Source organism: Vipera berus (assembly GCF_964194415.1).
Source record: "Vipera berus genome assembly, chromosome: 1".
NCBI classification, from domain to species: Eukaryota; Metazoa; Chordata; class Lepidosauria; order Squamata; family Viperidae; genus Vipera; species Vipera berus.
Window position 1 is genome coordinate 1,909,360 of NC_138202.1, and position 26,663 is coordinate 1,936,022.

Below are 26,663 nucleotides of genomic sequence, written 5' to 3' on the forward strand. Positions count from 1 at the left end.
TCTGGATCACATGACCAGAGGGGTGCGGCAACGGTCGTATGTGTGAAAAACAGTTGTAAGTCGCTCTTTCCATGCCGTTGTAACTTTGAAGTCAGTAAATGAACAGTTGCAAGTCGAGGACTCTGTATACTAAGGTATGTTTCCTGCCATGAGTTATGTATATAATAATAATAATAATAATAATAATAATAATAATAATAATAATAATAATAAAGATTAGGAGAAATAAATACAGGTAGTGCTCGACTTACAACAATTCATTTAGTGAAGAGTTACAACAGCACCGTCTTGTTCTTCACTTAGGACCGTTGCGGCATCCCTGCGGTCACGTGATCAAAATTTTGGACGCTTGGCAACTGACTCAGTTACGATGCATGCAGGGGTCACATGATCCCCTTTTGCGACCTTCTGACAAGCAGGCCAGGTTCACTTAACGACCGTGTTACTCGTGTGACTGCGGCGACTCACTTAACAGCCATGGCAAGGAGGGTTGTAAAATGGGGCAAAATCCACTTAGCAACTTGTCTTGCTTAGCAATGGAAATTATGGTCAACTTATTCACCGAAGCACCTGAGGGCAGGACGAGAAACAATGGCTGGAAACTGAACAAAGAGAGAAGCAACCTGGAATTGAGGAGAAACTTCCTGAGAGTGAGGACAATGAACCAGTGGAATGAATGGCTTGCCACCAGAAATCCTGGGCGCTCCATCACGGGAGGTTTTTAAGAAGAGGCTGGACAGTCGCTTGTCTGAAATGGTATACGTTCTGCTCGAGCAGGGGGCTGGAGTAGGGGGCTGGACTAGAAGACCTCCAAGGTCCTATCCAGCTGTATTCTATTCTGTTCCGTTCCGTTCCCTTCCATTCTATATTATATATTCTATTCTTTATTCTATCTAATTCTATGTTCTATTCTATCGTATATTCTATCGTATATTCTATTATATTCTACATTATATTCCATATTCTATTATATTCTAATTCTATGTTCTATTCTATATTCTATTCCATCCCATCCCATTCTATGTTCTATTCTAATTCTACTCTACTCTGCATTCTATTCTATTCCTATTCTACTCTATTCTGTAATTCTATTCTGTTCTTTGTTTATTCTATTCTATTCCATTCTAGCACTGGACTCACTGGAGAATAGCCTAATGCTGGGAAAGGTGGAGGGCAAGAGAAGAAGGGGACGACAGAGAAGGAGGTGGCTGGATGGAGTCACTGAAGCAGTAGGCGTGAGCTTAAATGGACTCCAGAAGATGGTAGAGGACAGGAAGGCCTGGAGGAACATTGTCCATGGGGTCGCGATGGGTCGGACACGACTTCGCAGCTAACAACAACAACATTCTATTCTATTCTATTCTATTCTATTCTATTCTATTCTATTCTATTCTATTCTATTCTATTCTATTCTATTCTATTCTATTCTATATTCTGTTGTTCTATTCTATTCTAATTCTATTCTACTCTACTCTACTCTGCATTCTATTCTACATTCTGTTCTGTTCTGTTGTATTCTATTATATTATCATTATTCTATTCCATCCCATCCCATCCCATCTTCTATTCTATTCCTTAACAGTGGAAATCTTCAACTCAATTGTGGTCGTACGTCGAGGACTACCTGTCAATGCAGAGGGTCAGATCGGAGAGCAATGAATGCAACCAGCAGCCAAGTGGAAAAAAAAGAGATTTTTTTTTAATGATTCGACCAAGAGGACGGACGATGACGAGGCCTCCATTATCCGCCCTATTTGTAAGAATTCGCTTTGTGCTTCGGCAGGAAGGAGAAGTTGGCAGGAACACGGCCCAGCAGCATCTCGCTGGGAGAAAGGAAAAAAGAAAGAAAAGAAAGTTGGATCGCGAAGGATGCCGGAATTCCCGGGGCGGCACCGCAGGGGGGGGAGGGGTTGGGGCTCCCGTACCTGATCTTAATCCAGTCGTCCACATTCTGACTAGCCATCAGGGTCTCCAAGTGGTCCCGGCCCAGGTAGTAAGGGGGCCTCTCGTTGATGCGCTGTGGCAGGCGCTCCAGCAAGCCCACCGGGACGTACCTGAGCAGGGCCAAAAGGGAGAAAAGAAACAGCTGTAAAATGGAGGCACCTGGACTTTTGGGGGGTTTTTCCTTTGAGGACGTTTCGCTTCTCATCCCAGAAGCTTCTTCGGCTCTGACTGGACGGCGGGGAAGGGAAGGATTTATAGGTAAAGGTAAAGGTTCCCCCGCACGTGCGTGCTAGTCGTTTCCGACTCTAGGGGCCGGTGCTCATCTCCGTTTCAAAGCCGAAGAGCCGGCGCTTGTCCGAGGACGTCTCTGTGCTCATGTGGCTGGCACGACTAGACACCAAAGGCGCACGGAACGCTGTTACCTTCCCACCGGAGTGGTCCCTATTTTTCTACTTGCATTTTTACGGGCTTTCGAACTGCTAGGCTGGCAGAAGCTGGGACGAGTAACAGGCGCTCTCTGCTACGCAGCACTCGGGATTCGACCCGCCAAACTGCCGACCTTCTGATCGACAAGCTCAGCGTCCTAACCCACTGAGCCACCGCGTCCCTTGGATTTATATTCCCTGCACATAGAGTTGGTCATTTGCCTTCTTTCAGAAGGTCGTTGAGGCCACCTGGGGTGCCAAAAGGGGTCTGGAGCCTCCCTGGAATTGCTGACCACACCATCCATCTGCAACACTTGTCCTTTCAGCGGTGCTGCTGTTATTCTCTCTCTCCTTCCATCCCACCCTTTTCTTTCCTTCCTTCTACTCTCTCCTTCCTTCCTTCCCTTTTTCTCCATTTTTGTTTCTTTCTCTCCTTCCTCCCTCCCTCTTCTTTCTCCTTCTCTTCTTCCATCCTTTCCTTCTCTTGGTAAGAGCCCTGGTGGCGCGATGGTGAGAATGCGGCATTGCAGGCTGGCTCTGCCCACAGCCAGGAGTTCAATCCTGACTGGCTCAAGGTTGACTCGGCTTCCCATTCTTCCGAGGTGGGATAAAAAGTGGAACCAGATTGTTGGGGGTAAATATGCTGCAAACTGCTTAGGCTGTAAAGAACTCTGAAGCGGTATATAAGTCTAAGTGGTATTCCCTCCCTCTAGTTCCTTTGCACCCTTTTCTTTCTACCTTTCTTTTCTTTCCTTCCCTCTAATCTCTTCCCTTCCCTTCTTTCTCTCCACTTTCCTCCCTTTTATCTCTCCTCTTTTTCTCCCTCGTCTCTCCTCCCCTCCCTCCTTTTCTTTCTTTCTCTTCCTTCCTTCCTTTCTCTTGTATGAGCCCTGCTGGCTGAGTGGTTAGAATGCAGTGTTGCAGGCTAACTCTGCCCGCTGCCAGCAGTTCGATCCTTCCATCCTTCCGAGGTCAGTAAAACGAGGACCCGGACGGTTGGGGGCAACCTATCTATTTGAACAATCCGGCCTGGTCTGATGGGTTTGGGGTTGGGTTTGGTTTTAACGTAGTTTTTAATTATTGTATTATATTGGGCATAATTATTTAATTTTTTTTAACTTTTGTATTTTGTATTTCGATATTTATTGCCCTGTACACCGCCCTGAGTCCTTCGGGAGAAGGGCGGTATAAAAATTTAATAAATAAAATTAAATAAATAAATAATAATAAGATGCTGGCTATGTTAAATAGCCCTTAGAGAGGGCTGCAAAAGTGCTAAAAAGAAGCAGTGTATATAACTCTTAACTGCTACCGCTATCTAGGACCTATTAGGGAGACGCCTAGGAGCGGTTGCTAACCTGCAAAGGAAAGACAGCCACTCCAACAGGAACTTTCTGGTCTTCTCCACGCCCTGGGTGTCTGAGCCCCAGTGTTCCAAACCATAGTTTGTGTAGTCCTGGAGAATGTCCAGCCTCTCCCTGGAAGAGATGTCCCAGTGCCGCTGCTCTTTGATTTCGGTGAAGATCCAAGGCTTGATCAGCGCTCCCCTGCGACCAAGAAGAACAGTTGCTACAACTTTCAAAAGTCAAGAGACGTGGGGAGTTGAGCTGGGGGGGGGGTTTCAGTTCTTGTAATTTTGCACAAAGAGACTCCTTAATCCACGAAGAGCAGGGGGTTGGACTAGAAGACCTCCGAGGTACCTTCCAGCCCCACTGTTCTGTTATTTAAAGAGGAACTCTATAGGGGATAGTCGCGTTCTTACAAGGGCTGCAGACCCAGGTGTCTTTCCCAGCACCCCCGGGATGGATGTACAGGTGAAGCTCAAAAAATTAGAATATCGTGCAAAAGTTCATTTATTTCAGTAATGCAACTTAAAAGGGGAAACTAACAGCCTTGGTGGAGCAGTGGGATAATGCCTCCTTAAGGAACACCAGCTGCCTGCAATTAGTGCAGGTTCGCGTCCCACCAGGCTCAAGGTCGACTCAGCCTTCCATCCTTCCGAGGTAGGTAAAATGAGGACCCAGATTGTTGGGGGGCAATAAGCTGACTTTGTAATAATGCCGCTTGGGGTGTGTGTGAAAGCCCTAATAAGCAGGCATATACATAGAATGAAGGCTACTGCTAAGCTTGTAAGCCGCCCTGAGTCTTCGGAGAAGGGCGGGATATAAATGGAATTAAAATAAATAAAAATAATAATAATATATGAGATAGACTCATTACATGCAAAGCAAGATAGTTCAAGCCGTGATTTGTCATAATTGTGATGATTATGGCGTACAGCTCATGAAAACCCCAAATCCACACTCTCAGAAAATTAGAATATTACATGCAATCAATAAAACAAGGAGTGTACATAGAACAATATCGGACCTCTGAAAAGTATAAGCATGCATATGTACTCAGTACTTGGTTTGGGCCCCTTTTGCAGCAATTACTGCCTCAATGCGGCATGGCATGGAAGCTATCAGCCTGTGGCACCACTGAGGTGTTATGGAAAGACCAGGATGCTTCAATAGCGGCCTTCAGCTCTTCTGCATTGTTTGGTCTCATGTCTCTCATCTTTCTCTTGGCAATGCCCCACAGAAATAAATGAACTTTTACACGATATTCTAATTTTTTGAGTTTCACCTGTACAGGATCCTCCAGATGGAAGCCAGGGAATCATTCTGAATCTCCACTGGCTATGGAAGTTTCTTTCTCTTTTTTCCTTTTTTTAAAAATTAGAATATCTTTATTGCCACTGTGCATCCCCCTCCCAATGAAATGAAGTGCTGTCCACAGTGCACGTGACACGCAAGTCAAAACTGCGAGTAAAAAAAACAACAACCCGTAGGTTACATACACACATCCTTCACACTGTACATTCGCCCTTGCGCTGCCCCGAATCTTGCACTTCCAATGTCGCACTATACAGTGGCATTTAATATTTATTTATTTATTTTATTTATTATTTAAATTTATATACCGCCCTATTCCCGTAGGACTCAGGGCGGTTTACAGGGAAAATTAAAATACATAGCATACAAATTAAAATCAGATTAAAACTATTAATTAAATTACAGTCCCTGAAGTTAAACTAAAACCCAATTAAATTAAATTAATCAAAACCCCTCAGTCTGGGCCAAACAGCTCGAAGAACCAGGTTTTCAAGTCCCGGCGAAATGAGCGAAGGTCGGGGGCAGTCCTGAGTTCTGTGGGAAGTTGGTTCCATAGGGCCGGCACGCCCACAGAGAACGCCCTTCCCCTGGGAATAACCCGCCTTAACCGGCGGTACCCTGAGAAGGCTCTCCCTGTGGGAGCGCACAGGACGATGGGAAGTTTATGCCGGCAGCAGGTGTTCCCTTAGATAATCCGGACCCAGGCCATTTAGAGCTTTATAGGTCATTACCAGCACCTTGAATCTCACCCGGAGGGCAACCGGAAGCCAATGCAGCTCACGGAGAAGAGGTTACAGCCCTGGGATAAAAACTTGTTTCTCAGCCTGTCTGTCTTCGTACCGCTTGCCAGATGGTAATAGTTCAAAAAGGGAACATCCGGGATGAGTCGAGTCTTTAAAGGATGCTCTGAGCTTTCCTAAGACAGCGGGAACCGTACAGTTCGTCCAAGGTGGGGGGGGGAGGGGAGGGAGGAGAGGGCAGCCAGTAATAATCCTCTGGGCTTATTACAGGAAAGGAGAAGGGAAGCTACTTACCGTGCAATCATGATCCCTGAAACTCCGCTCTGCATGGCTCGGTTAGCATCTTCGAAAGAAAAAATATCGCCGTTTCCTGTACAGGAAGGAAATAGATAGATAGATAGATAGATAGATAGATAGATAGATAGATAGATAGATAGATAGATAGATAGATATAGAGATAGAGATATAGATAAATAGAGATAGATAGATAGATAGATAGACAGATAGATAGATATAGAGATAGATATAGATAGATATAGATAGATAAATATAAAGATAAATATAAATATAAATATAAAGATAGATAGATATAGATATAGAGATAGATACATAGATAGATATAGAGATAGATAGATAGATAGATAGATAGATATAGAGATATAGAGATATAAATATAGATAAATATAGAGATAGATAGATAGATAGATAGATAGATAGATAGATAGATAGATAGATAGATAGATAGATGCCAAAAGGTTGAAGGAAAATAAACCCCTGGAAAAATGTTCCCACAAGCAGCGGGAATTGGAAACCCGACCGGCAGCTCCTGTAAAGGTTTATTAGCACTGATGTTTTCTTCATCCACCTCCGGATAGGTGATCCTCGACTTACAACTAGAGATGGGAAGGCCTGGGGTGAAAAAACTGGAAAAATTGCAGGGGGGAATAAAACAGGGTTGTTGTTTCCCCCCCCCCCAAGCTGTTTTTCCAGGGTTTTTTTTCCCCAGGCCTTCCCATCTCTACGTACAACCATTTGTTTAGTGAACTTGCGACAGCCCTGGGAAGAGCGACTTGGTGACCGTCATTTGCACTCAGGACTGTTGCAGCCTCCCGATGCTTATGACGGTTCATACTTATGACGGCTGCCGTGTCCCCTGGGGTCACATCCTCTTTCGTGACCTACGGACAAGCCAGGTTCAATGGGGAAGCCAGATCCACTTAACAACTGCAGCAAGAAAGGTCATAAAGTGGGACAAAACTCATTGAACTGTCTTGTTTGGCGATGGGAACTGCTAAGCTTGTAAGCCGCCCTGAGTCTTCGGAGAAGGGCGGGATATAAATGGAATTAAAAATAAAAATAAAACTTTGGGCTCAATTGTCCCAAAGATGCTTTATTTCCAGGAGGCAACTGGACTTTCTTGTTTTTCCTTTGAAGACGTTTCGCTTCTCATCCAAGAAGCTTCTTCAGCTCTAACTGGACGGTGGGGAAGGATTTATACTCTTTGCAGACAGCCGGTCATTTGCATCCTTTTAAAGAGGGTTGTTGAGGCCACCTGGAGGGTTTACCTGTATCCTCAGGCTCACCTGAGCGGTGCAAAGGGGGTGTGGAGCCTTCGGCCCTGGGTCCCTTCACTGTTGAAGACGGGCGCAGGACGTTGGGGACGAGTCCGTGTTGTCTGAATCTCAAACTGGAGCGCAAACGGTTCCTGGAGTCTGCCATGTTTTCTGGGAATCCGCTCACCCTCCCGCACGCTCCGAAGGGCGCGCATCCCAAAGTGTGCAGCTGAATGTCTATGGAGATGCTCAGTCATCCAGGTCCTGGTTGTCCCAGCTTTTTTCAGGAGGCAACACTGCAGACTACAAGAACAAGGCAGAAAACATCCTGCAAGTAAGGAGGCTCCACACCCATTTGCAGCACTCAGGTGACCCTGAGGACACAGAGAAACCTCCTAGTGGCCTCAACGATGCAAATGACCAGCTGTCTGCGAGGAGTATAAATCCTCCCCTTCCCCACCATCCAGTCAGAGCTGGAGAAGCTTCTTGGATGAGAAGGGAAACGTCTTCAAAGAAAAACAAGGAAGTCCAGTTGCCTTCTGAAAAAGCACCACTGAGGATACAGACAAACCTCCAAGCGGCCTCAACGACTCTTTTAAAAAAGGCAAATGACCAGCTGTCTGCAAGGAGTATAAATCCTCCCATTCTCCACCGTCCAGTCAGAGCTGAAGAAGCTTCTTGGAGGAGAAGGGAAAGTAAATGAAGAAACTCCAGATGCCTCCTGAAAAAAAGGACCTTTGGGACAACCGTGACCGGGATGACGGACAATCTCCATAGACATTTGGGCTCAATTTTGGTCATAAGCCGAGGACCACCTGTACACTGAGTCTGATCCCACAGAAAGGAGGATTTAGAACAGAGCCTCGACTCACGGGGCCATTCATGCCTGAGGTCATCCAATCAAAACTCGGAGCTGGATGGAAACTGGCCCAGAACGACTCGGAGAAGCGGACCTGGCAGCCACCTACCGAAGAGAGGCATGGGGCTGGCCACTTTGGCACACTCTGCAATGTATTCCCAGTCGGCCATCTTTGTGTACCTCTGCTCTCTCGACCGGCCGTGAAGCTAGCAAGGTCAGAAGAAGAAAAAAAAGAAGGTGCAGTTGGCGCTGATTAAAATAAACGCCCCAACGTTTGGATCCCTTCGCTCTGCCTAAGTCAGGGGTACCCCCAACCTGGCAACTTTTAAGACTGGGTGGACTTCAAACTCCCGTGATTGGAGTTTAAAGTCTCATGCTAGCTGGGGAATTCTGGGAGTCGAAGTCCACGCGTCTTAAAATTTGCCAAGAAGCAAAGCCGGAAACACCTCCCTTTTCTCTCTCTGAAACTTTTGCCAGGGGAACGCCAGGAAGAGGAAGGACGGGACAGGAATGCCACCACCCTCTTCCTCTCTAAGCCCCCTCCGATGGGGAACGGCCAAGGAAGAATTAGCACTCAGATCGGCCAAGGGGAGTAACCAGGCCTCCATCCCAACTGGACTTAAGAAAAGCAGAGCTTCCTATACCGTCACCAAGGAGGCTCCCCATTCTCGGAGGTTGGGGATCAGCTTATGAGCCAGGTTCGTTTTCTCTTGCACGCCTGTCCTGATTTTAACCGTCAGGGGAACATCCAGGACCTGGGAGAAAGAGAAGAAAGAAAGAAAGAAAGAAAGAAAGAAAGAAAGAAAGAAAGAAAGAAAGAAAGAAAGAAAGAAAGAAAGAAAGAAAGAAAGAAAGAAAGAAAGAAAGAAAGAAAGAAAGAAGAGAAAGAAAGAAAAAGAGAAAGAAAAAGAAGAAAAAAGAAAGAAAAAGAAAGAAAAAGAAACAAAAAGAGAAAGAAAAAGAAGAAAAAAGAAAAAGAGAAAGAAACAAAAAGAGAGAAAGAAAAAGAGAAACAGAGAAAGAAACAGAGAAAGAAAGAAAGAAAGAAAGAAAGAAAGAAAGAAAGAAAGAAAGAAAGAAAGAAAGAAAGAAAGAAAGAAAGAAAGAAAGAAAGAAAGGTCAAGGATTACAGTAGCTCAGACATGTCAAACACAAGGCCCAGGGGCCGGATCCGGCCCGCGAAGCCATCCTGGAAAGAGTGAGGGAACGGCCCCCGCTGCCTTGGCCCTGGCCCAGAGACCCTCCTCCTGCCAGAGACCCCCAGATCTGTCCCACTCCTGCCCAGGCCCCCATAGGCATCCTTGATGCCAACGATGTAGAGCTGGCCACGCCCACCCAGTAGGCCATACCGCACTCTGGCCACACCCACCCAGTAAGCCACGCCCACCCGGCCCCCTGAGGGCAACCGCAATGCTGATGTGGCCCTCAATGAAATTGAGTTTGACACCCCTGCAGTAGCTCAAGGGCAGACACCAAAATCTCTAGGTCTAACTTTTCCCTCCCTTAACTGCCTCCCATTGCTGAATGCAGCCATGCAGCTGGATCCTTCTCCCAGCCGGGTGACCTTGAGGCAGCATCTCAGGGAGTTTTAGCCCTTACTTTCGCTTTCCCCCAAGCATTCCCCTTCCATCTAGCTCCCTAGAGTTCGTGGCAGCTGATACTTTATGGTTGCGAGGCGCCAAGCGTGAGGTGGCCGCTGGCAAAGCCGTTAGTAAAAGGAAGAGTTTCAAGCAGTTAGGAAAAGCCGAAAGAACACGTTATCAATCCAACACCGGCGGGAATCAGCCACCGACTTACGGAGTTCATGCCTCGGACGATTTGCTCAAACTTATTGTTGCGGGTCATCAGAGCACATCCACCACCCTGGGAGGGGAAAGGAAAAGAGGTTGTTTATTTATGGCCTGCGTTATTTCGATCAACAATTCAAGGCGGCAGAACGTAAGTCTTTCCTCATTTTCCCCAAAACAACAAACCTGTGAGGAGAGTTGGGCTGAGAGGAAGTGTCCGGCTCGAGGTCACCCAGCTAAGGGTGGGATTAGAATTCACCAGCTCCCGCTTTCTAATACAGGAAATCCTTGAGCTACCGCCCAGGATTTTTGTTGCTCAGTCCGTTGTTAAATGAGTTTTGCCTTGCCACGGCTGTTAAGTGAATCCAGCTTCCCCATGGACTTTGCTCATCAGAAGGTTGTAATAATGATAATAATAAAGTTGGAAGGGACCTTGGGGGTCATCTAGTCCAACCCCCTGCCCAGGCAGGAAAGGCCTATACTGCTTCAGACAAATGGCTGTCCGGTCTCTTCTTAAAAACTTCCAGCGTTGGAGCATTCACCACTTCTGGAGGCAGGTTGTTGCGTGACCATGGGGGAACAGGGCAAGCCACTAAGTGTATAAATCAAGAGTAAACCCCTCTCCCCACTTCCAGCCCTGATGATGTTACCTAGTTAGGTAATGAAACGTCTGCAAGAAAAGCACCAGGCCCAGAGAGCACCAAGGAGCCCACCGTTTAACCTTGAGGTACCAATATTTCCCTCTGTTGGTGCAATGGTAGGTCTGGCAAATGGGACTCGGTGAGGCAGCCATTTTGAAAAGGGGCACACCCTTCTCCTTGGCAGCCATTTTATAAGACTTCTCAAGGTCCGATTTCAAGGCAGGGAGATACGGTGGCTTAGAAGGATTGCCCACCGCGGCCTTAACGTAACAACCTCAACCTGCACAGAACCACAGGTACAGGCGCGTCGTTTTCTATACCTCCTTCTTTACTGATTTCATCCCATTTCCTTGAGCGGGTCAAGAGAGAGAGAAGCCCATTTTAATAACATTCTTTGTTGTCTACCGCTGGGGCTGGCTTTCTAAGCTGTCAGCCCCCTAAAAGAAGGAGCTAACCCTTGACAGTATTAGCCAATAAAATGCAGCTGTACGTCGGCCCCAAATTACCAAATTACCTTGTTATAGACCAGGTCAATGGGGCATCCCACGTTAATATCCACAAAATCCACCTCGATGGTTTGGTTCAGAAGCTCCGCACATTTCGTCATGGTGTCTGGAAAGGCTCCTTCCAGCTGCAAACGGAGCAGACGCCAAGTGTTAGCAAAGGCACCAGGGCGCCCCTAGCTAGCAGAATAACCGAGTCGGAAGGGACCCGGGAGGTCTTCTAGTCCAACCCCGTTGCTCAAGCAGGAGACCCGACTCCCATTCCAGGCAATTGGGAAACGGGTCAATTCAGACGAAACCAGGCATATATCGTCCTAGACAAAGCAATTCTCTACTTAAATTCATCTAAGAGGCAAGGCCTGCTTTCTCGCATATTCTGGGTTGAGCACTGTATATTTAGGGGGAGAAAAATTACGATCCCAGCAATAGATCAATGGGGTCATTTTAGAGGCTTAGTAGATACGCTTGCTCCTGGGGAGGAAAGCCATGGCAAATCTAGACAGCACACTAAAAAGCAGAGACGTCACCCTGCCAACAAAAGTGCCTATAGTCAAGGCTATGGTCTTCCCAGTTGCAATGTATGGCTGTGAAAGCTGGACCATAAGAAAGGCTGAGCGCCAAAGAATGGAGGCCTTTGAACTCTGGTGCTGGAGAAGACTCCTGCGAGTCCCTTGGACTGCAAGGCGATCAAACTGGTCAGTCCTACAGGAGATCTACCCTGACTGCTCTTTAGAAGGCCAGATCCTGAAGCTGAACCTTAAGAGCCTTGGTGGAGCAGTGGGCTAATGCCTCCTTAAGTAACACCAGCTGCCTGCAATTAGTGCAGGTTCGCATCCCACCAGGCTCAAGGTTGACTCAGCCTTCCATCCTTCCGAGGTAGGTAAAATGAGGACCCAGATTGTTGGGGGCAATTAAGCTGACTTTGTAATAATGCCGCTTGGGGTGTGTGTGTGTGTGTGTGTGAAAGCCCTAATAAGCAGGCATATACATAGAATGAAGGCTACTGCTAAGCTTGTAAGCCGCCCTGAGTCTTCGGAGAAGGGCGGGATATAAATGGAATTAAAAAAAAAATCCTTTGGCCACCTAATGAGAAGGAAGGATTCACTGGAGAAGAGCCTAATGCTGGGAAAGGTGGAGGGCAAGAGAAGAAGGGGACGACAGAGAATGAGGTGGCTGGATGGAGTCACTGAAGCAGGAGGCGTGAGCTTAAATGGACTCCAGAAGATGGTAGAGGCCAGGAAGGCCTGGAGGAACATTGTCCATGGGGTCACGATGGGTCGGACACGACTTTACAGCTAACAAGATACTGGGAGCAGACAGAACAACAGAGGTGGAAGGGACCTTGGAGGTCTTCTAGTCCAGAGTTCCCCAGAGTTGGGGAGGGGGGAAAGAAGGGATGGCTTTGTGTGTGGGGTGTGTGTGTGAACACATGCCTGTGCCCATGCGCATGAACACCCGTTGCTCATGTGAGTTGGGGCCGCGAACACCTGTGACACTTGTGGCAAGGTTTGCGCAAGTGGGGCTGTGCGCATGTGCATACAACACAACGATCAGCCACTCAAGCAGCCCAGAGGCCAACAGGCCACGGCAAGATAGTGGGCTGCGACCCACAGGTTGGGGACCCCTGTTCTAGTCCAACCCCCGCTCAGACCTTATAACATTTCAGACAAGCGAGTACCCAGTCTTTTCTTAAAAAGCTCCAGTGTTGGAGCACCCACAACTCCTGGTGGCAAGCCTTTCCACTGGTTCATTGTTCTTACTGTCGGGAAACCTCTCCTTAACTTCCAGGTTGATTAGTTTCCATCCGTTGCTTCTGGTGCTTTGGAGAATAGGTGGACCCCCCCCCCTCTTCTTTGTGGCAGCCCCTCAAATATTGGAAGGCTGCCATCCTGTCACCCCTCCTCCTGCTTTTCATCAAACTAGACCTGCCCAATTCCTGCAACCCTCTCTAAGGGATGCCGCCATTTCTGCTGCTCCCCCTTTTTCCGGATAAGGTGTCTGGTGCAAGGAGGCGGTTGAAGCTCAACCGGAGCCAAGGCTCTCTCGGGACCCGGTTCCCACCCATGTACCCGCAAGCTACCTGAACCCCAAAGAGGTCCTCGGTCTCGTGCCGCTTCAGCAAGGCCCATTCGGAGGACTGTCCCTGAAGCAGGTTGGTGCACACCGCCATCTCTCCGCAGGTGACGTCCGCCCCGTAGCCTTTGCAGATCCTCCGGAAGGGCAGGTTGCCGCACTGAAATCCCAGCAGAGACAGGAAGGTTAAGGCAAGCCAGGATGGGCTTCACGTTTAGAAACGGGGCTTTCTGGAGCAACGGGGCTCCGGGTTTCCGAAGAGCCGTCTCGCCCCAATGGGATTGGCCCACCCCGCTCGCCCCATCAGAAGGGGCCCACTGCAAGACCCTTGGTCGGTGACAAGGAATTCCAGCCGGTGGGGTCCAGAAGTACCTTTTACGTTGGGGCTCCCACCCTCTAGAACAGTGATGGCGAAACATTTAGAGACCAAGTGCCCAAACTGCAACCCAAAACCCGCTTATTTATTGCAAAGTGCCAACACGACAATTTAATCTGAATACTGAGGTTTTAGTTTAGAAAAAACAACTCATACATTAACATCTTTTGTCTTAAAAGAAAAACACAGTAACAAAGCTTTGAATGATACAAACAACTTTTTACTGAAAGGCGAAAATTTGCGTTTGGCATGCTTTTGAACAATGAATGTGATTTTTGCTGTTGTATGCATGCTGATAATTTGTCTAACCTTGGCTCATACTTTGTAAGTTTGAGAGCAACGCATGCAGCGCTCAGGTCATCTGTTAGTCTGTTTCTGGTGTCAGATTTGATATAATTCAAACCTGAAAACAGCGGTCTCACTCCGGAGGCTTGTTTTGGCTAGGAAGGGGCTTGAGAAATGGCTTTTTCCTGCAAAAGGCAAACAGCAAGGCACGCGTGCCCACAGAGAGGGCTCCGAGTGTCCCCCTCTGGCACGCGTGCCATAGGTTCGCCACCACTGCTCTAGAACATCGTGCGCCCCCGATACAATCTAAACACAAAGTGAATAGCAGGAAAGATGGGGAAGGGAAAAACGGAGTAGAGAAGGGAGGGGGAAAAAAAAGGGGGGGAAAGGCATTGACTTCCGACTTCCTTTGGTGCAATAGAGCAAGGGTAGGCAACCTGGGCTCTTTTACGACTCGTGGACTTCAACTCCCAGAATTCCTGAGCCAGCATGAGGGAACTATGGCCCCTTCATAACTTGTGGACTTCAACTCCCAGAATTCCTGAGCCAGCACGGCTCAGCTTGGAAACCTCTCCCTTTCCCCTCAGCATGGCTGGCTCAGGAATTCTGGGAGTTGAAGTCCACAAGTCATCAAAAGAGCCAAGGTTGCCTAGCCCTGCTCTAGAGGGTAGAAGCCGCAACGTAAAAAAGTTTCGCTTTGCATTTCGATTGTATCGTATAAACCAGTGGTGGCGAACGTATGGCACGCGCACCTTGCTGTTTGCCTAGGTTTTTGCAGGAAAGAGCCATTTCTCAAGCCTCTTCCTAGCCAAAATAAGCCTCCGGAGCGAGCGTACTATTTTCAGTTTTGAATTATATCAAATCTGACACCAGAAACAGACTAATAGATGACCGAGCGCTGCATGCATTGCTCTCAAACTTACAAAGTATGAGCCAAGGTTAGACAAATTATCAGCATGCATACAACAGCAAAAATCATATTCATTGTTCAAAAGCATGCCAAATGCAAACTTTCAGCTTTCAGTAAAAAGTTGTTTGTATCATTCAAAGCTTTGTTATTGTTTTTCTTTTAAGACAAAAGATGTTAATGTATGAGTTGTTTTTTCTAAACTAAAACCTCAGTATTCAGATTAAGTTGTCGTGTTGGCACTTTGCAATAAATAAGTGGGTTTCGGGTTGTAGTTTGGGCACTCGGTCTCTAAAAGGTTCGCCATCACTGGCATAAACTAATAAAACTTCCAAAATAGAGCATTGGGCACCCCCGAGGCCTGCACCCATCCTATTGGCCTTCCTCGAGGACCTCAGAAATCTGCCTCTCCTGATTTGGCCTGGGGCCGACGGGGATGGGTTGTTCTGGAGGCGGGTTAGTGAACTCGAGACCCCCCCAACTCTACCCCCTCGTATACTCCTCCCCCGCCTTGGCTAATTTTCCGTCAAAAGGTGGTATTTACTGCTTTAATCTTCTATCATCTGTAGTCCTTGATGCACGACCACAATTGATCCCCCAGATTTCTGTCGCTAAGTGAGACAGTGCCTCATTTTGCCCCCCCTTCTCACCACGCTTGTTAAGCGAGAATCACTTCCGTTGTTAAGTTGGACACAGGGTGGCTAAGTGAACCTGGCTGCCCCGTGGACTTTGCTCGTCGGAAAGTCCCAAGAGGGGATCACGTGACAGACATACACACACACACCCGGACGGCACTGCGACCGTCACAAATACGAGTCAGCTGCCAACTGTCGGAATTTTGATCACGTAACCACGGTCGTTAAAGAGTGAAAAAACGGCCGTAACTCCCCTTTTGTTTTTGGTGCCCTTGGAACTTCGAAAAGTCGCTAAATAAACGGTTGTAAAGCAATGTAAATTTGGGGCTCAGTTACGGCCGTTAAGTGCGCCAGGCTAGGAATTCGGAAGACGGTGGGGGGACACCTCCCTCCCCCTCCCCCCAAGAAACCCAAGGGAGGGAGGGACTGCAGAAGCCCCTGGGACAGGGAGGAAAAGAAGAGGGATCCACGGATGGCTTCAGGAGAGAAGGAAGCATTGTGTGGGGGGGGGGGGAGAGGAAAAGATTTTTAAAAAATTGCTCTGTCCTCTTCTGGAAGTAGGTAGCCCAGCCAGAAGGACTCAGCTGTTCTACTCCTCCGTCCTTTTTTCTCTCCTGGCTTCCCCATAAATAACTCAACCCGAGCTCCCACCCGGAGCTTTTTAGCCGTGTGGGCAAACGGCACACTTCCAACCGAAGGGCGTCTCCATACCGTCGTCAGAGGGGCCAAATAGAGCTTGCCACGGAGGTCCAACTGGGAGAGAAACGCAGAGAGAGAAACGTGTGAAGGCTAAATAAACGCGCACGACGGGGAAAATCTGCTTCCTACTCGGCAGAGCCCAGCAGGCAAAAAATGGCGCCCTTCGTTCCTGGGTGGGGATGTGTTTGTGTGTGTGTGTGTGTGTGTGTGTGTGTGTGTGTGTTTGTGGGGCAGGGGGGTTTGTGGGGCAGTGTGTGTGTTTGTGGGGCAGTTTTCGACCATACAAAACTCAGCAGGCCCCGGAGGGCACTCCTCGTGAAAGCTTGTCCTCTGCCTGAAAGGTGAGGCCAGCCAGAGGAAGGGGCAAACAGATGGGGAGGCCCTCCGGCTCCATTTTTTTTCTTCTCTTTCTGCAAAGTCTAACTAAATTTGGAAAGAGTGGGAACAGTATTAGAACTCTCTGTGACGGAGGTGGGCGGCTTCGAAATTAGATAGATAGATAGATAGATAGATAGATAGATAGATAGATAGATAGATAGATAGATAGATAGATAGATAGATAGATAGATAGATAGATAAGTAGGTAGGTAGATAGGTAGATAGATAGATAAATAGATAGATAGATAGATAGATAGATAGATAGATAGATAGATAGATAGATAGATAGATAGATAGATAGATAGATAGATACGAGAGACAGACGCTAGGATAGAGAGATGATCGCTAGAGTTGATAGCTAGATAGCTAGACAGACAGATGATATAGATGATCATGCTAGAGGGATAGACAGACAGACAGACAGATATAATAGAGATCATAGATAAAATAGATAATAGGTAGGAAGGTAGACAGATAAAATAGATAATATAGATGGTAGAGATAATGGAGAAAATAGATGAGATGGACAGACAGACGGACACAGACAGACATAATAGACAGAGATAATAGATAAAATAGATAATAGGTAGGAAGGTAGGACGCTGAGCTTGTCGACCAGATGGTTGGCAGTTTGGCGGGTTGAATCCCGAGTGCCGCGTAGCAGAGTGAGCGCCTGTTACTCGTCCCAGCTTCTGCCAACCTAGCAGTTCGAAAGCACGTAAAAATGCAAGTAGAAAAATAGGGACCACTCCGGTGGGAAGGTAACAGCGTTCCGTGCGCCTTTGGCGTCTAGTCATGCCGGCCACATGACCACGGAGACGTCCTTGGACAAGCGCCGGCTCTTCGGCTTTGAAACGGAGATGAGCACCGGCCCCTAGAGTCGGAAACGACTAGCATGCATGTGCGGGGGAACCTTTACCTTTAGGAAGGTAGACAAGATTAAATAGATAATATAGATGGTAGATAATGGAGAAAATAGATGAGAGATAGATGGACAGACAGACGGACACAGACAGACATAATAGACAGAGATAACAGAGAAAATAGATAATAGGTAGGAAGGTAGACAGATAAAATAGATAATACAGATGGTAGAGATAATGGAGAAAATAAATGAGAGATTGATGGACAGACGGACACAGACAGACAGACATATAATAGAGATAACAGAAAATAGATAATAGGTAGGAAGGTAGACAAATAAAATAAATAATAAAGACAGACAGATGGTAAAGACAACAGAGAAAATAGAGGAGAGGCACTGATGGACGGACGGGCACATCCCCTCTCCCACCTCCAGTCTAACTCCTGGCCCTTCCTGGCTCACCTGGGCCTTCTCAGAGGGCCTCAGCTTCACCGTGTCCTCGTCCGTCACGGCGCCCACCCTTTTCAGAGCAGGTGCCGCTGGAGGACTTGGGCCCTTCGGAGCAGAACCGATGTCTTCCTCCTCTTTGGACGGGCTAGAATTGCTCGGGGCCTCCAACCTGGCCATTCCTGGCTCCTTTCTTCCTTCGGAAGCGGAAGAGTCCAAGAGCCCTGTCTTGGCTGCCCCGGCGTTGGTGTCCCGGTGCCCGGGCCTCCTGGCCTTGCCCAGGGAACGGAGGTACTCGCCGGACCTGGCAAAGGGCATTTTCTTCTTGCGCAGCTGCTGCTGGAGCTCCTTGCTGAGGCTGTTCCTCACCGCCAGCCGCCCTTCCCACTGCTTCAGCACCTCGGCGTTCACCCGGTTCTTGTAGTCCTCCCCTAGGTGAGCGCCGGCGAATCGGCAGGTGGCCCCGTAGGTGCACCTGCCGAAGGTCTCAAACAGCAGGCAGCGCCCGCCCAGGTCTGGCGGCTTGGCGGCCATGTACTCCTTCAGGTCGTGCAGGAAGCGGCACTTGGCGCCGTGGAAGCATTTCTCCACACGTTCCTTTGGCCAGAGAAAGAAACGGTGCTGTGAGTTGCGGGGGGAGGGGGGAACTGGCAGAAACTAGGGATTTACTTTTTACTTTTTAAATAAAAAATATGACCCCCTGGCTATCTGTCAAGCCTTAGCGAATGTGTTCTTTTTCCATTCTGGAGGGACCCCCGGCCAATTTGCTCTTTTTTTTATTGAAAAGTTTTAAAATACATTTTAGAAACATAAACTCCCTCCCTCCCCCTCCCCCCCGACTTCCCAGAGCTGAATACAGGGTATTAACTTTTACCAACTTAAGCTAAAATATGCTAACTAACTAAAAAAAAACCACTTTAAATTCTATCGCACTTTAACTCCTCTTAAACATAACTAAATAATATTAACTAACTAATAATACATCATATAATGCTAATACTTATTCATATGCTAAATGAAACTTTTTAGTCCCATATTTATTCTAAATATAATCGGCCAATTTGCTCTTGTCTGCCCCCCCAGTTACAGTGAAATCAATAACAATAACATTATTTATTATTATTATTATTATTATTATTATTATTATTATTATTATTATTATTATTATTATTATTAATCAGGGCACTGGGAATGATGTCCAAAAACTTTGCAAAACACATCGAGAATTTGCAGCTTCCTGCAATAACTCCAGCAAAGCTGCAAAAAACTACGCTACTCGGAACATCTTACATTTTAAGGAGATACCTGGTTGATACCTAGGATGCTGGCAGCAACCCATGTCAACCATTAGTGCCAGTCAATTTGAGTGTTCAGTTGACCGAGTTTCATGTTTTATGAATAAAAGTTTAATAATAATAATAATAATAATAATAATAATAATAATAATAATAATAATAATAATAATACTGCAACCCGTGTCAACCATTAGTGCCAGTCAGTTTGAGTGTTCAGTTGACTGCGTTTCAGGTTTGATGAATAAGTTTTATAATAATAATCATCGCTGTACCAGGAGATGCTATAGTCGAAGAAAAAGAACTGGAAAAAAATATGAAATACCGCGACCTGGCCATCGAAACTGCGTGATTATGGATGAAACGCGTAAGAGGGATACCCATTGTCATCGGGGCACTGGGAACTATGTCCAAAAACTTTGCAAAACAAATCAAGAAATTGCAGCTTCCTGCAATAACTCCAGCAAAGCTACAAAAAACTGCGCTACTCGGAACATCTTACATTTTAAGGAGATACCTGGTTGATACCTAGGATGCTGGCAGCAACCCGTGTCAACCATTAGCACCAGTCAATTTGAGTGTTCAGTTGACTGAGTTTCATGTTTTATGAATAATAATAATAATAATAAAGTCGGAAGGGACCTTGGAGGTCATGTAGTCCAATTCTGTTAGCCTTTAGCTTGCTCTGACCGCGAGCTCTTCCTGGAAATCTCTGGGCTGCCCACGTTCAAGGGAAACAGGGGCAACAGGATTGCCACCTTGCAATATTTGAGGGGCTGCCTCATGAAAGTGGGGGTCAACTTATTCTCCAAAGCACCAGAGGGCAGGACGAGAGGCAACGGGTGGAAACGAATCGAGGAGAGAAGCAAGCTGGAACTAAGGAGAAATTTCCTGACAATGGGAACAATTAACCAGTGGAACTGCTTGCCACCAGAAGTTGTAAATGGACGTTTTTAAGAAGAGACTGGACAACCATTTGTATAGAGTCTCCTGCTTGAGCCTCTATACATTAAGTTAGTAATGTTTAAGTAAAATCTGGCTTCCCTGTATAGTTTGCTTGTCAGAAGGTTGCAAAAGATGATCGCGTGAGCCCTGGGACGCGGCAACCGTCAAAAATACGCTCCAGTTGCCAAGGGTCTCAGTCTTGATCACGTGACCACTGCATTCCTGTGGGTATTTTTTTTTACTGAAAAGTAGCCCCAAAGGCTGGCAAAAACAAACAAATAAATAAATTGCAAATTGCGGGTCACATGAGCACAGAATGCTATACATTCTGCCATAAAAGTGAGCCAGTTGCCACGTGCCCAGGAGAACACATCTTTCTCCTTCTGTCCTGGCCATGTTTTTTTTTACGGAGGCATGATTGACAGCGTCTTAACAAACTGCGTCACCGTCTGGTTGGAGGGTAGCAGAGCCTCAGAGAGAAGGTCCGTGCAGAGGGTGGTGAGGACAGCCGAGAAGATCATAGGAAGATTCAGGATGCTGCTCACAAGCGCTCCTATGTGCTTAGAGAATTGTTAGAGACCCCACACGCCCACTTCCCGGTCTGCTTCTGTTGCTCCCCTCTAGCAGGAGGCTTGGAAGTATTTACAGCAGGACTGCCCGGTTCTGCAAACAGCTTTGTTCCCTAGGCCCTCCGTCTGGTAAACTCCCAAGATTCTTTCTCTTCGCCACGTATAGGCATACATTCGAACTAGACTGTCGTGTTCCTATGTGTCATATATGTGTGTGTATCTGAGTATACGCATAACGGGTTGTTTTTTTTTTGAGAGTTGAATGCAACATTTCAATGTGTGCTGATTAGCGTACATTTCAGGTGGCAATGAAGACTCTATTCTAATTCTAATTCTAATCTATTCCATTTATTCCATATTCTATTCCATTCCATTCCATTTATTCCATATTCTATTCTATTCTATTCTATTCTATTTATTCCATATTCTATTCCATTCCATTTATTCCATATTCTATTCCATTCTATTCCATTCTATTCCATTCCATTCTATTATTCTATTCTATTCTATTCTATTCTATTCTATTCTATTCCATTCCATTCCATTCCACTCCACTCTACGCTATTCTGTATCCTATCCTATCCCATTCTATCCTATCCTAAGTTATCCTAATGCGATCATGGGAGTGAATGCAGCCATTGGAACTCCGGATTGAGGTCATAGGTAGGTTTTAGGGTAAGGGTTCAACGTAACATCAAATGTCACTAAGTGACTGGTTGTTAAGTGAGGACTAACCTCTATGTAGCCATTAAAACGGGACCACTTTGTCCTTTCTGAAGCCATCTAGGGAACAGAAATGCTAAGCTAGTAGCAGAAATGCCATTTCAAGCCCCGGCGAGTGGATTCATCTCCACGCATTTGCCACGCGCAACGGTTTACCTGAACCACGGAGGGGCACAAGCGCTGCTTCTCGTAGTGTGTCGGCTTCATGCATGGGCGGTTCTTGTTCTGCCCTCGCAGCCTCTTCCGTCCTGGAGTCTCTTGTGCGCTCTCAGCGGCAACTTCTGCCGGCCTCTCTTCTTCGGCCCCATCAAGTTCCAGCTTCTGCTGCTTGGCGGGAGGCAACCCCGGCTCGGCCTCACGGTCGTTCTTCGCTCCGTCTGGGTCTTTCCTCGGCTTCTCCTCCTTCTCAAGGTGGGCGTGGAAGTCCTCTTTCGTACAGCGGTACCTCAAGGGAGAAAGATCGCCAGCTGTAGCCCTCTGTTAATTAGGGGTTTTAAGAAATGCCTTGCCCCACTTTATATCTCCACCCAGTCACCCAACGCTATTAATTAAGCAGGCAATTCCCAAAGGTTTTTTTGTTTTAAGGTGTTCATGTGACTGCCCCAAAAGGTGCTTTTTCAAAAGGCAACTGGAGTTGTGTTTTTTCCCTGAAGGCATTTCACCTCTCATCCAAGACGATTCTTCAGTTCCGAAGACTGAACTGAAGAAGCTTTTTGGATGAGAAGGGAAACGTCTTCAAGGACAAACAAAGGAAGTCCGGCTGCCGTTGGGACCGTTGGGACAACCAAGACGTGGATGGTGGGACCTCTCCATAAACGTTGCTATGTGACCACCAGCGTTCACTCACTGGACGCCACCATGCAAGCTAGTCTATTTCTCCGGCTTGTGTAAACCGAGGCATAGATCACGTAAAGTATTAGTACCACTTTATAAAACCCTAGTTAGGCCACACCTGGAATACTGCAACCAATTTTGGTCACCATACTACAAAAAAGTTGTTGAGTTTGGGAAAAAATCAGAGAAGAGCAACAAAGATGATCCAAGGCCTGGAGACTAAAACATACGAAGAACGGCTGCAGGATTTGGGCTTGGCCAGTCTAAAGAAAAGAAGAAATAGGGGGGACATGATAGCAGTTTTTCAGTATTTGAGGGGCTGCCACAAAGAAGAGGAGGGGGTCACGTTATTCTCCAAAGCACCAGAAGGCAAGACAAGAAACAATGGTTGGAAACTGATCAAAGTGAGAAGCAACCTGGAATTAAGGAGAAACTTCCTGACAGTGAGGACAGTTAGCCGGTGGAACAGCTTTGCCACCAGACGTTGTGGGCGCTCCATCACTGAAGGTTTTTAAGAAGAGACTGGACAGTCACTTGTCTGAAATGGTATAGGTTCTCCTGCCTGAGCAGGGGGCTGGACTAGAAGACCTCCAAGGTTCTGTTCTGTTCTGTTCTATTCTAGGACCATTACGGTGGGAAGGTAACAGCGTTCCGTGCGCCTTTGGCGTCTAGTCACACCGGCCACATGACCACGGAGACGTCCTCGGACAAGCGCTGGCTCTTCGGCTTTGAAACGGAGATGAGCACCGGCCCCTAGAGTCGGAAACGACTAGCACGCACGTGTAAGGGAACCTTTACCTTTTATTCTATTCTCGATATTCTATATATTCTATTGTATTCTTTCCTATTTCTATTCTGTTCCTATTCTATGCCGTTACTTGAAACAAATCATCATAGAGTTATTGATTTTATATGATTGTACTTTTTAAAAGTGTAAGCTGCACTGGGTGGTCTGAGGTCAGGCAGCCTGTATACTGTGAAAAAATGAAAAAAAAAAGATATAATTACAGTAATTTATACGGCAGACACTGACAGATTGGGACTCGGGGCTGCTAACATAACATTAAATCCTACACATGGCTGAGAAGTTAATGTAGACGCAAGCAAAATGTTATAAATTGTTGCTTTGTCCGCAACTTTTGTCTTCAGTTTTGAGTTAACTCCTGTCTCTCTCTTGCTTCACACCTGTTTCATTTTTTTTTAAAATCCCATTTATATCCCGCCCTTCTCCAAAGACTCAGGGCGGCTTACAAGCTTAGCAGTAGCCTTCATTCTATGTATATGCCTGCTTATTAGGGCTTTCGCCCCCCCGCTCCCCCCCCCCATTTTTACAAAGTCAGCTTAGGTCAAGTGCTAATCAGGTCCATTTGTTTCCTCGCTCTGCAGGGCGGTATATAAATAAAATTATATATAAAATGTAGTGTATTAATTGTTTTAACGGGCAACTATTTAATCTTTTTTTTAATATTTGTAACTTTGTATTTTATTCTTGCCCTGTGCACCGCCCTGAGTCCTTCAGGAGAAGGGCGGTATAGAAATATTAATAAAATAAAAATAAATAAATAAATAAATATATATAAATAAAACAAGGAAAACTGCCAGCAGAGCATTGTGTAAATTTAAGGCAGAGCAACGCCCGGCTGAGTACACTCCTTGACCTACAACAGTTCATTTAGTGACCATTTGAAGTTACAGCAACACAGGAAAAAAGCGATTTATGACCAAAACGCACACAAAAAAGAGAAAAAAAAACCACAACGAACATTAAAAAGAAAAAGGGTCTTGGAAAACAAAAAGACTAGCAGATATAAAAGAAGTCCTCAACGTACAGCTGTTCATTTAGTGACCGTTCAAAGTTACGACGTCGCTGAAAAAAGGGACTTCCGACTGTTTATCACACTTATGACCGTCGCAGCCTCCGTCTGGTCACTTAGTCAGCATTGGGCTACTTGGTAACCGACTCACATTTATGACGGTTGCAGTGATGGGAGGGTTTTTTTCCCCTCTGAACCCCTTTTGCGTCCTTCTGACCAGCGAAGTCAATGGGGAAACCCCTTCACCACCGTATCACTAACTTACCAAGCACGGTGACTCATTTAACAACTGCGGCAAGGTCGTAAAACAGGGCAACGTCCACTTAACTTGAGCCTTGGTGGAGCAGTGGGCTAATGCCTCCTTAAGTAACACCAGCTGCCTGCAATGAGTGCAGGTTCGAGTCCCACCAGGCTCAAGGTTGACTCAGCCTTCCATCCTTCCGAGGTAGGTAAAATGAGGACCCAGATTGTTGGGGGGGGCAATAAAAGCTGACTTTGTAATAATTCCGCTTGAGGGGGGGCAAAAGCCCTAATAAGCAGGCATATACATAGAATGAAGGCTACTGCTAAGCTTGTAAGCCGCCCTGAGTCTTCGGAGAAGGGCGGGATATAAATGGAATTAAAATAAATAAATAAATAAAATAACTTGTCTCGCTTAGCAACCGAAATTTTGGGCTCAACCGTGGCCGCAAGCCGAGAACTGCCTGTCTATCTGGGAGAAGCTGACGAGAAAACTGATTTTTTTTTTAAAAAAAAATCTGGCTAAAGGACCCTACATTTATTTATATCTCGTTTCAGCAACCTTTCCCTGCCTAGCCTGTGTCCCAGCATCTTTGGGGCATCCCGAGGGGGATGCAACACGGTCGTTCCTTGAAGTTTTTTGGGTTTTTTTTTTTACTTATTATATTGCCCCATTTAAATGTCTCACGGAGTTGGAAGGGACCCTAGAGGTCTTCTAGTCCAACCCGCCCCCCTGCTTTTGGAGGGAGGCAGAGGCCGCATCCCTTCCTCCATAGGGACTTCGTAAAGTTTGTGGGGGGCGTTCCTACGTTCCTTGGCCGCCCCAAAGCCGGGAAGGGCCCCGCCAAGGCCTGTCCTCCTCCTCCTGGCAGGCCGTAACTCCGAGGACCTCAGCTGGGGAGGGCAAGGAGGACACCCGGGGCTGTCAAGGGACCGGTGGGGAAATGCCGACCCTCCGAGGACCTCGGGCCGGCCGGAGTAGGTAGGCCAAAGCCCCGGGGCTCCCGTACTCACTGGGCTCGGATGGGGGCCACTCCGGCCGCCTCCATGGCTGGCTTACCCGGAAGCGCTGCTGACCCAGCGAGGCGCCTAGAGCGGCCCGGATGTTCTTCACGCCGCCGCTCTAGGAGTTGCCCTCCGCGGATAACAGTGCCGAGGGGGGGCGGGGCTTCCGAGGCTGGAAAAGCGCGGGAAAGGCGCTTCCTCCCCCCCCCCGTCAGCGCGGGAAAAACATGTGAGCCGGATTTCCTCAGGGGGTCCTTTTTAATCAACCTCTCGTGGGCCGCGTAAGAAAAAAAAAAGGGAGTAAATGTTTTCTCTGTGGAAAGAATTTTCCCTCATGGCTTCGTTCCCTCAGCTCCCCGCCGCCCGCCCTGGGCTCCGCGATTGACTCCCTCTTCAGCCAATGAGGGCTAAGAGCTGCCGGACATGGGAGGCGAGGGCGGGACTCTGACCGAAAGCAACGCCGGCCGGCAAAAAAAAAAAAAAAAAAGGCGCGAACTCTGAGGTAAAACTGTTGCTTGCTCTGGGTGCCTCTTGCCTGGAAAGCGCCCAACCGATTCTGTATGTTCAGGAACGTGAGGACGGGAACCTTGACTCGCATTTAAGGATGGCAGCAGAGCCAGCGTGGCGGAAGACGCAGTTTCTGTCACTCCGGCCTTTTCTTTCGCGGCGGGGTCGGGGGAGCCCCCTCTTCCCGAAAGGGCGACCAAGCAAACGAGCAAGGGGTATCCTGCGAAACCTGCAGTGAGGCCCAGTAACCCTCTTTGCATCAGGGATTTTTCTTCCTTCCCCCCCCCCAGCTTATAGATAGCAAGACTCCAGCTCCCAGGATCCCCTACCTAGCCAGCCATTGGTGGACTGCAGCTCCCAGAATCCCCTACCCACCCAGCCATTGGTGAACTCCAGCTCCCAGAATCCCCTACCCAGCCAGCCATTGGTGGACTCCAGCTCCCAGAATCCCCTACCCAGCCAGCCATTGGTGGATTCCAGCTCCCAGAATCCCCTACCCAGCCATCCATTGGTGGACTCCAGCTCCCAGAATCCCCTACCCAGCCATCCATTGGTGGACTCCAGCTCCCAGAATCCCCTACCTAGCCAGCCATTGGTGGACTCCAGCTCCCAGAATCCCCTACCCAGCCAGCCATTGGTGGACTCCAGCTCCCAGAATCCCCTACCCAGCCAGCCATTGGTGAACTCCAGCTCCCAGAATCCCCTACCCAGCCAGCCATTGGTGAACTCCAGCTCCCAGAATCCCCTACCTAGCCAGCCATTGGTGGACTCCAGCTCCCAGAATCCCCTACCCAGCCAGCCATTGGTGGACTCCAGCTCCCAGAATCCCCTACCCAGCCAGCCATTGGTGGACTCCAGCTCCCAGAATCCCCTACCTAGCCAGCCATTGGTGGACTCCAGCTCCCAGAATCCCCTACCCAGCCAGCCATTGGTGGACTCCAGCTCCCAGAATCCCCTCTT

The 26,663-nt window shown here is 47.5% G+C and overlaps 2 protein-coding genes across 9 annotated transcripts in view; one reads left to right on the top strand and one right to left on the bottom strand.

The window, feature by feature from the left end:
• LOC308677033 (nicotinamide riboside kinase 2-like) overlaps positions 1 to 26,663 on the top strand; it is an 828,951-nt gene that overhangs the window by 520,438 nt on the left and 281,850 nt on the right. The window lies entirely within an intron of this gene.
• On the bottom strand, positions 1,678 to 25,278 carry DUS3L (dihydrouridine synthase 3 like). 8 transcript variants are annotated; one of them, XM_081336616.1, is made up of 14 exons: positions 25,206 to 25,278; positions 21,460 to 21,748; positions 21,316 to 21,363; positions 17,790 to 18,371; positions 16,097 to 16,138; positions 13,190 to 13,342; positions 11,121 to 11,237; positions 9,976 to 10,041; positions 8,823 to 8,933; positions 8,288 to 8,384; positions 6,061 to 6,136; positions 3,728 to 3,916; positions 1,926 to 2,054; positions 1,678 to 1,823 (listed from the first exon to the last, which is right to left on the bottom strand). In XM_081336616.1, exons 1-14 carry the CDS (start codon positions 25,238 to 25,240, stop codon positions 1,751 to 1,753), a joined length of 2,007 nt encoding a protein of 668 aa, XP_081192742.1. In that variant the 5' UTR covers positions 25,241 to 25,278; the 3' UTR covers positions 1,678 to 1,750. The 8 variants fall into 8 exon arrangements, 5 of the variants coding, with proteins under 5 accessions (XP_081192742.1, XP_081192743.1, XP_081192744.1 ...); XM_081336617.1 differs by lacking the exon at positions 21,316 to 21,363; XR_014027584.1 differs by lacking the exons at positions 1,678 to 1,823; positions 1,926 to 2,054 and adding an exon at positions 5,764 to 5,942 and having other exon boundaries at positions 3,787 to 3,916.

Bases quoted from the DNA above. Each gene is read 5' to 3' on its own strand.
- DUS3L (XM_081336616.1), bottom strand. From the start codon at position 25,240: ATGGAGGCGGCCGGAGTGGCCCCCATCCGAGCCCA. The intron at 10,042-11,120 runs GTAATTTGGTAA...TTCCCCTCCCAG, and splicing joins TTGACCTGGTCTATAACAAG to GGTGGTGGATGTGCTCTGAT. The intron at 8,385-8,822 runs GTATAGGAAGCT...TGACCTTGCTAG, and splicing joins GGGGAGCCTCCTTGGTGACG to CTTCACGGCCGGTCGAGAGA.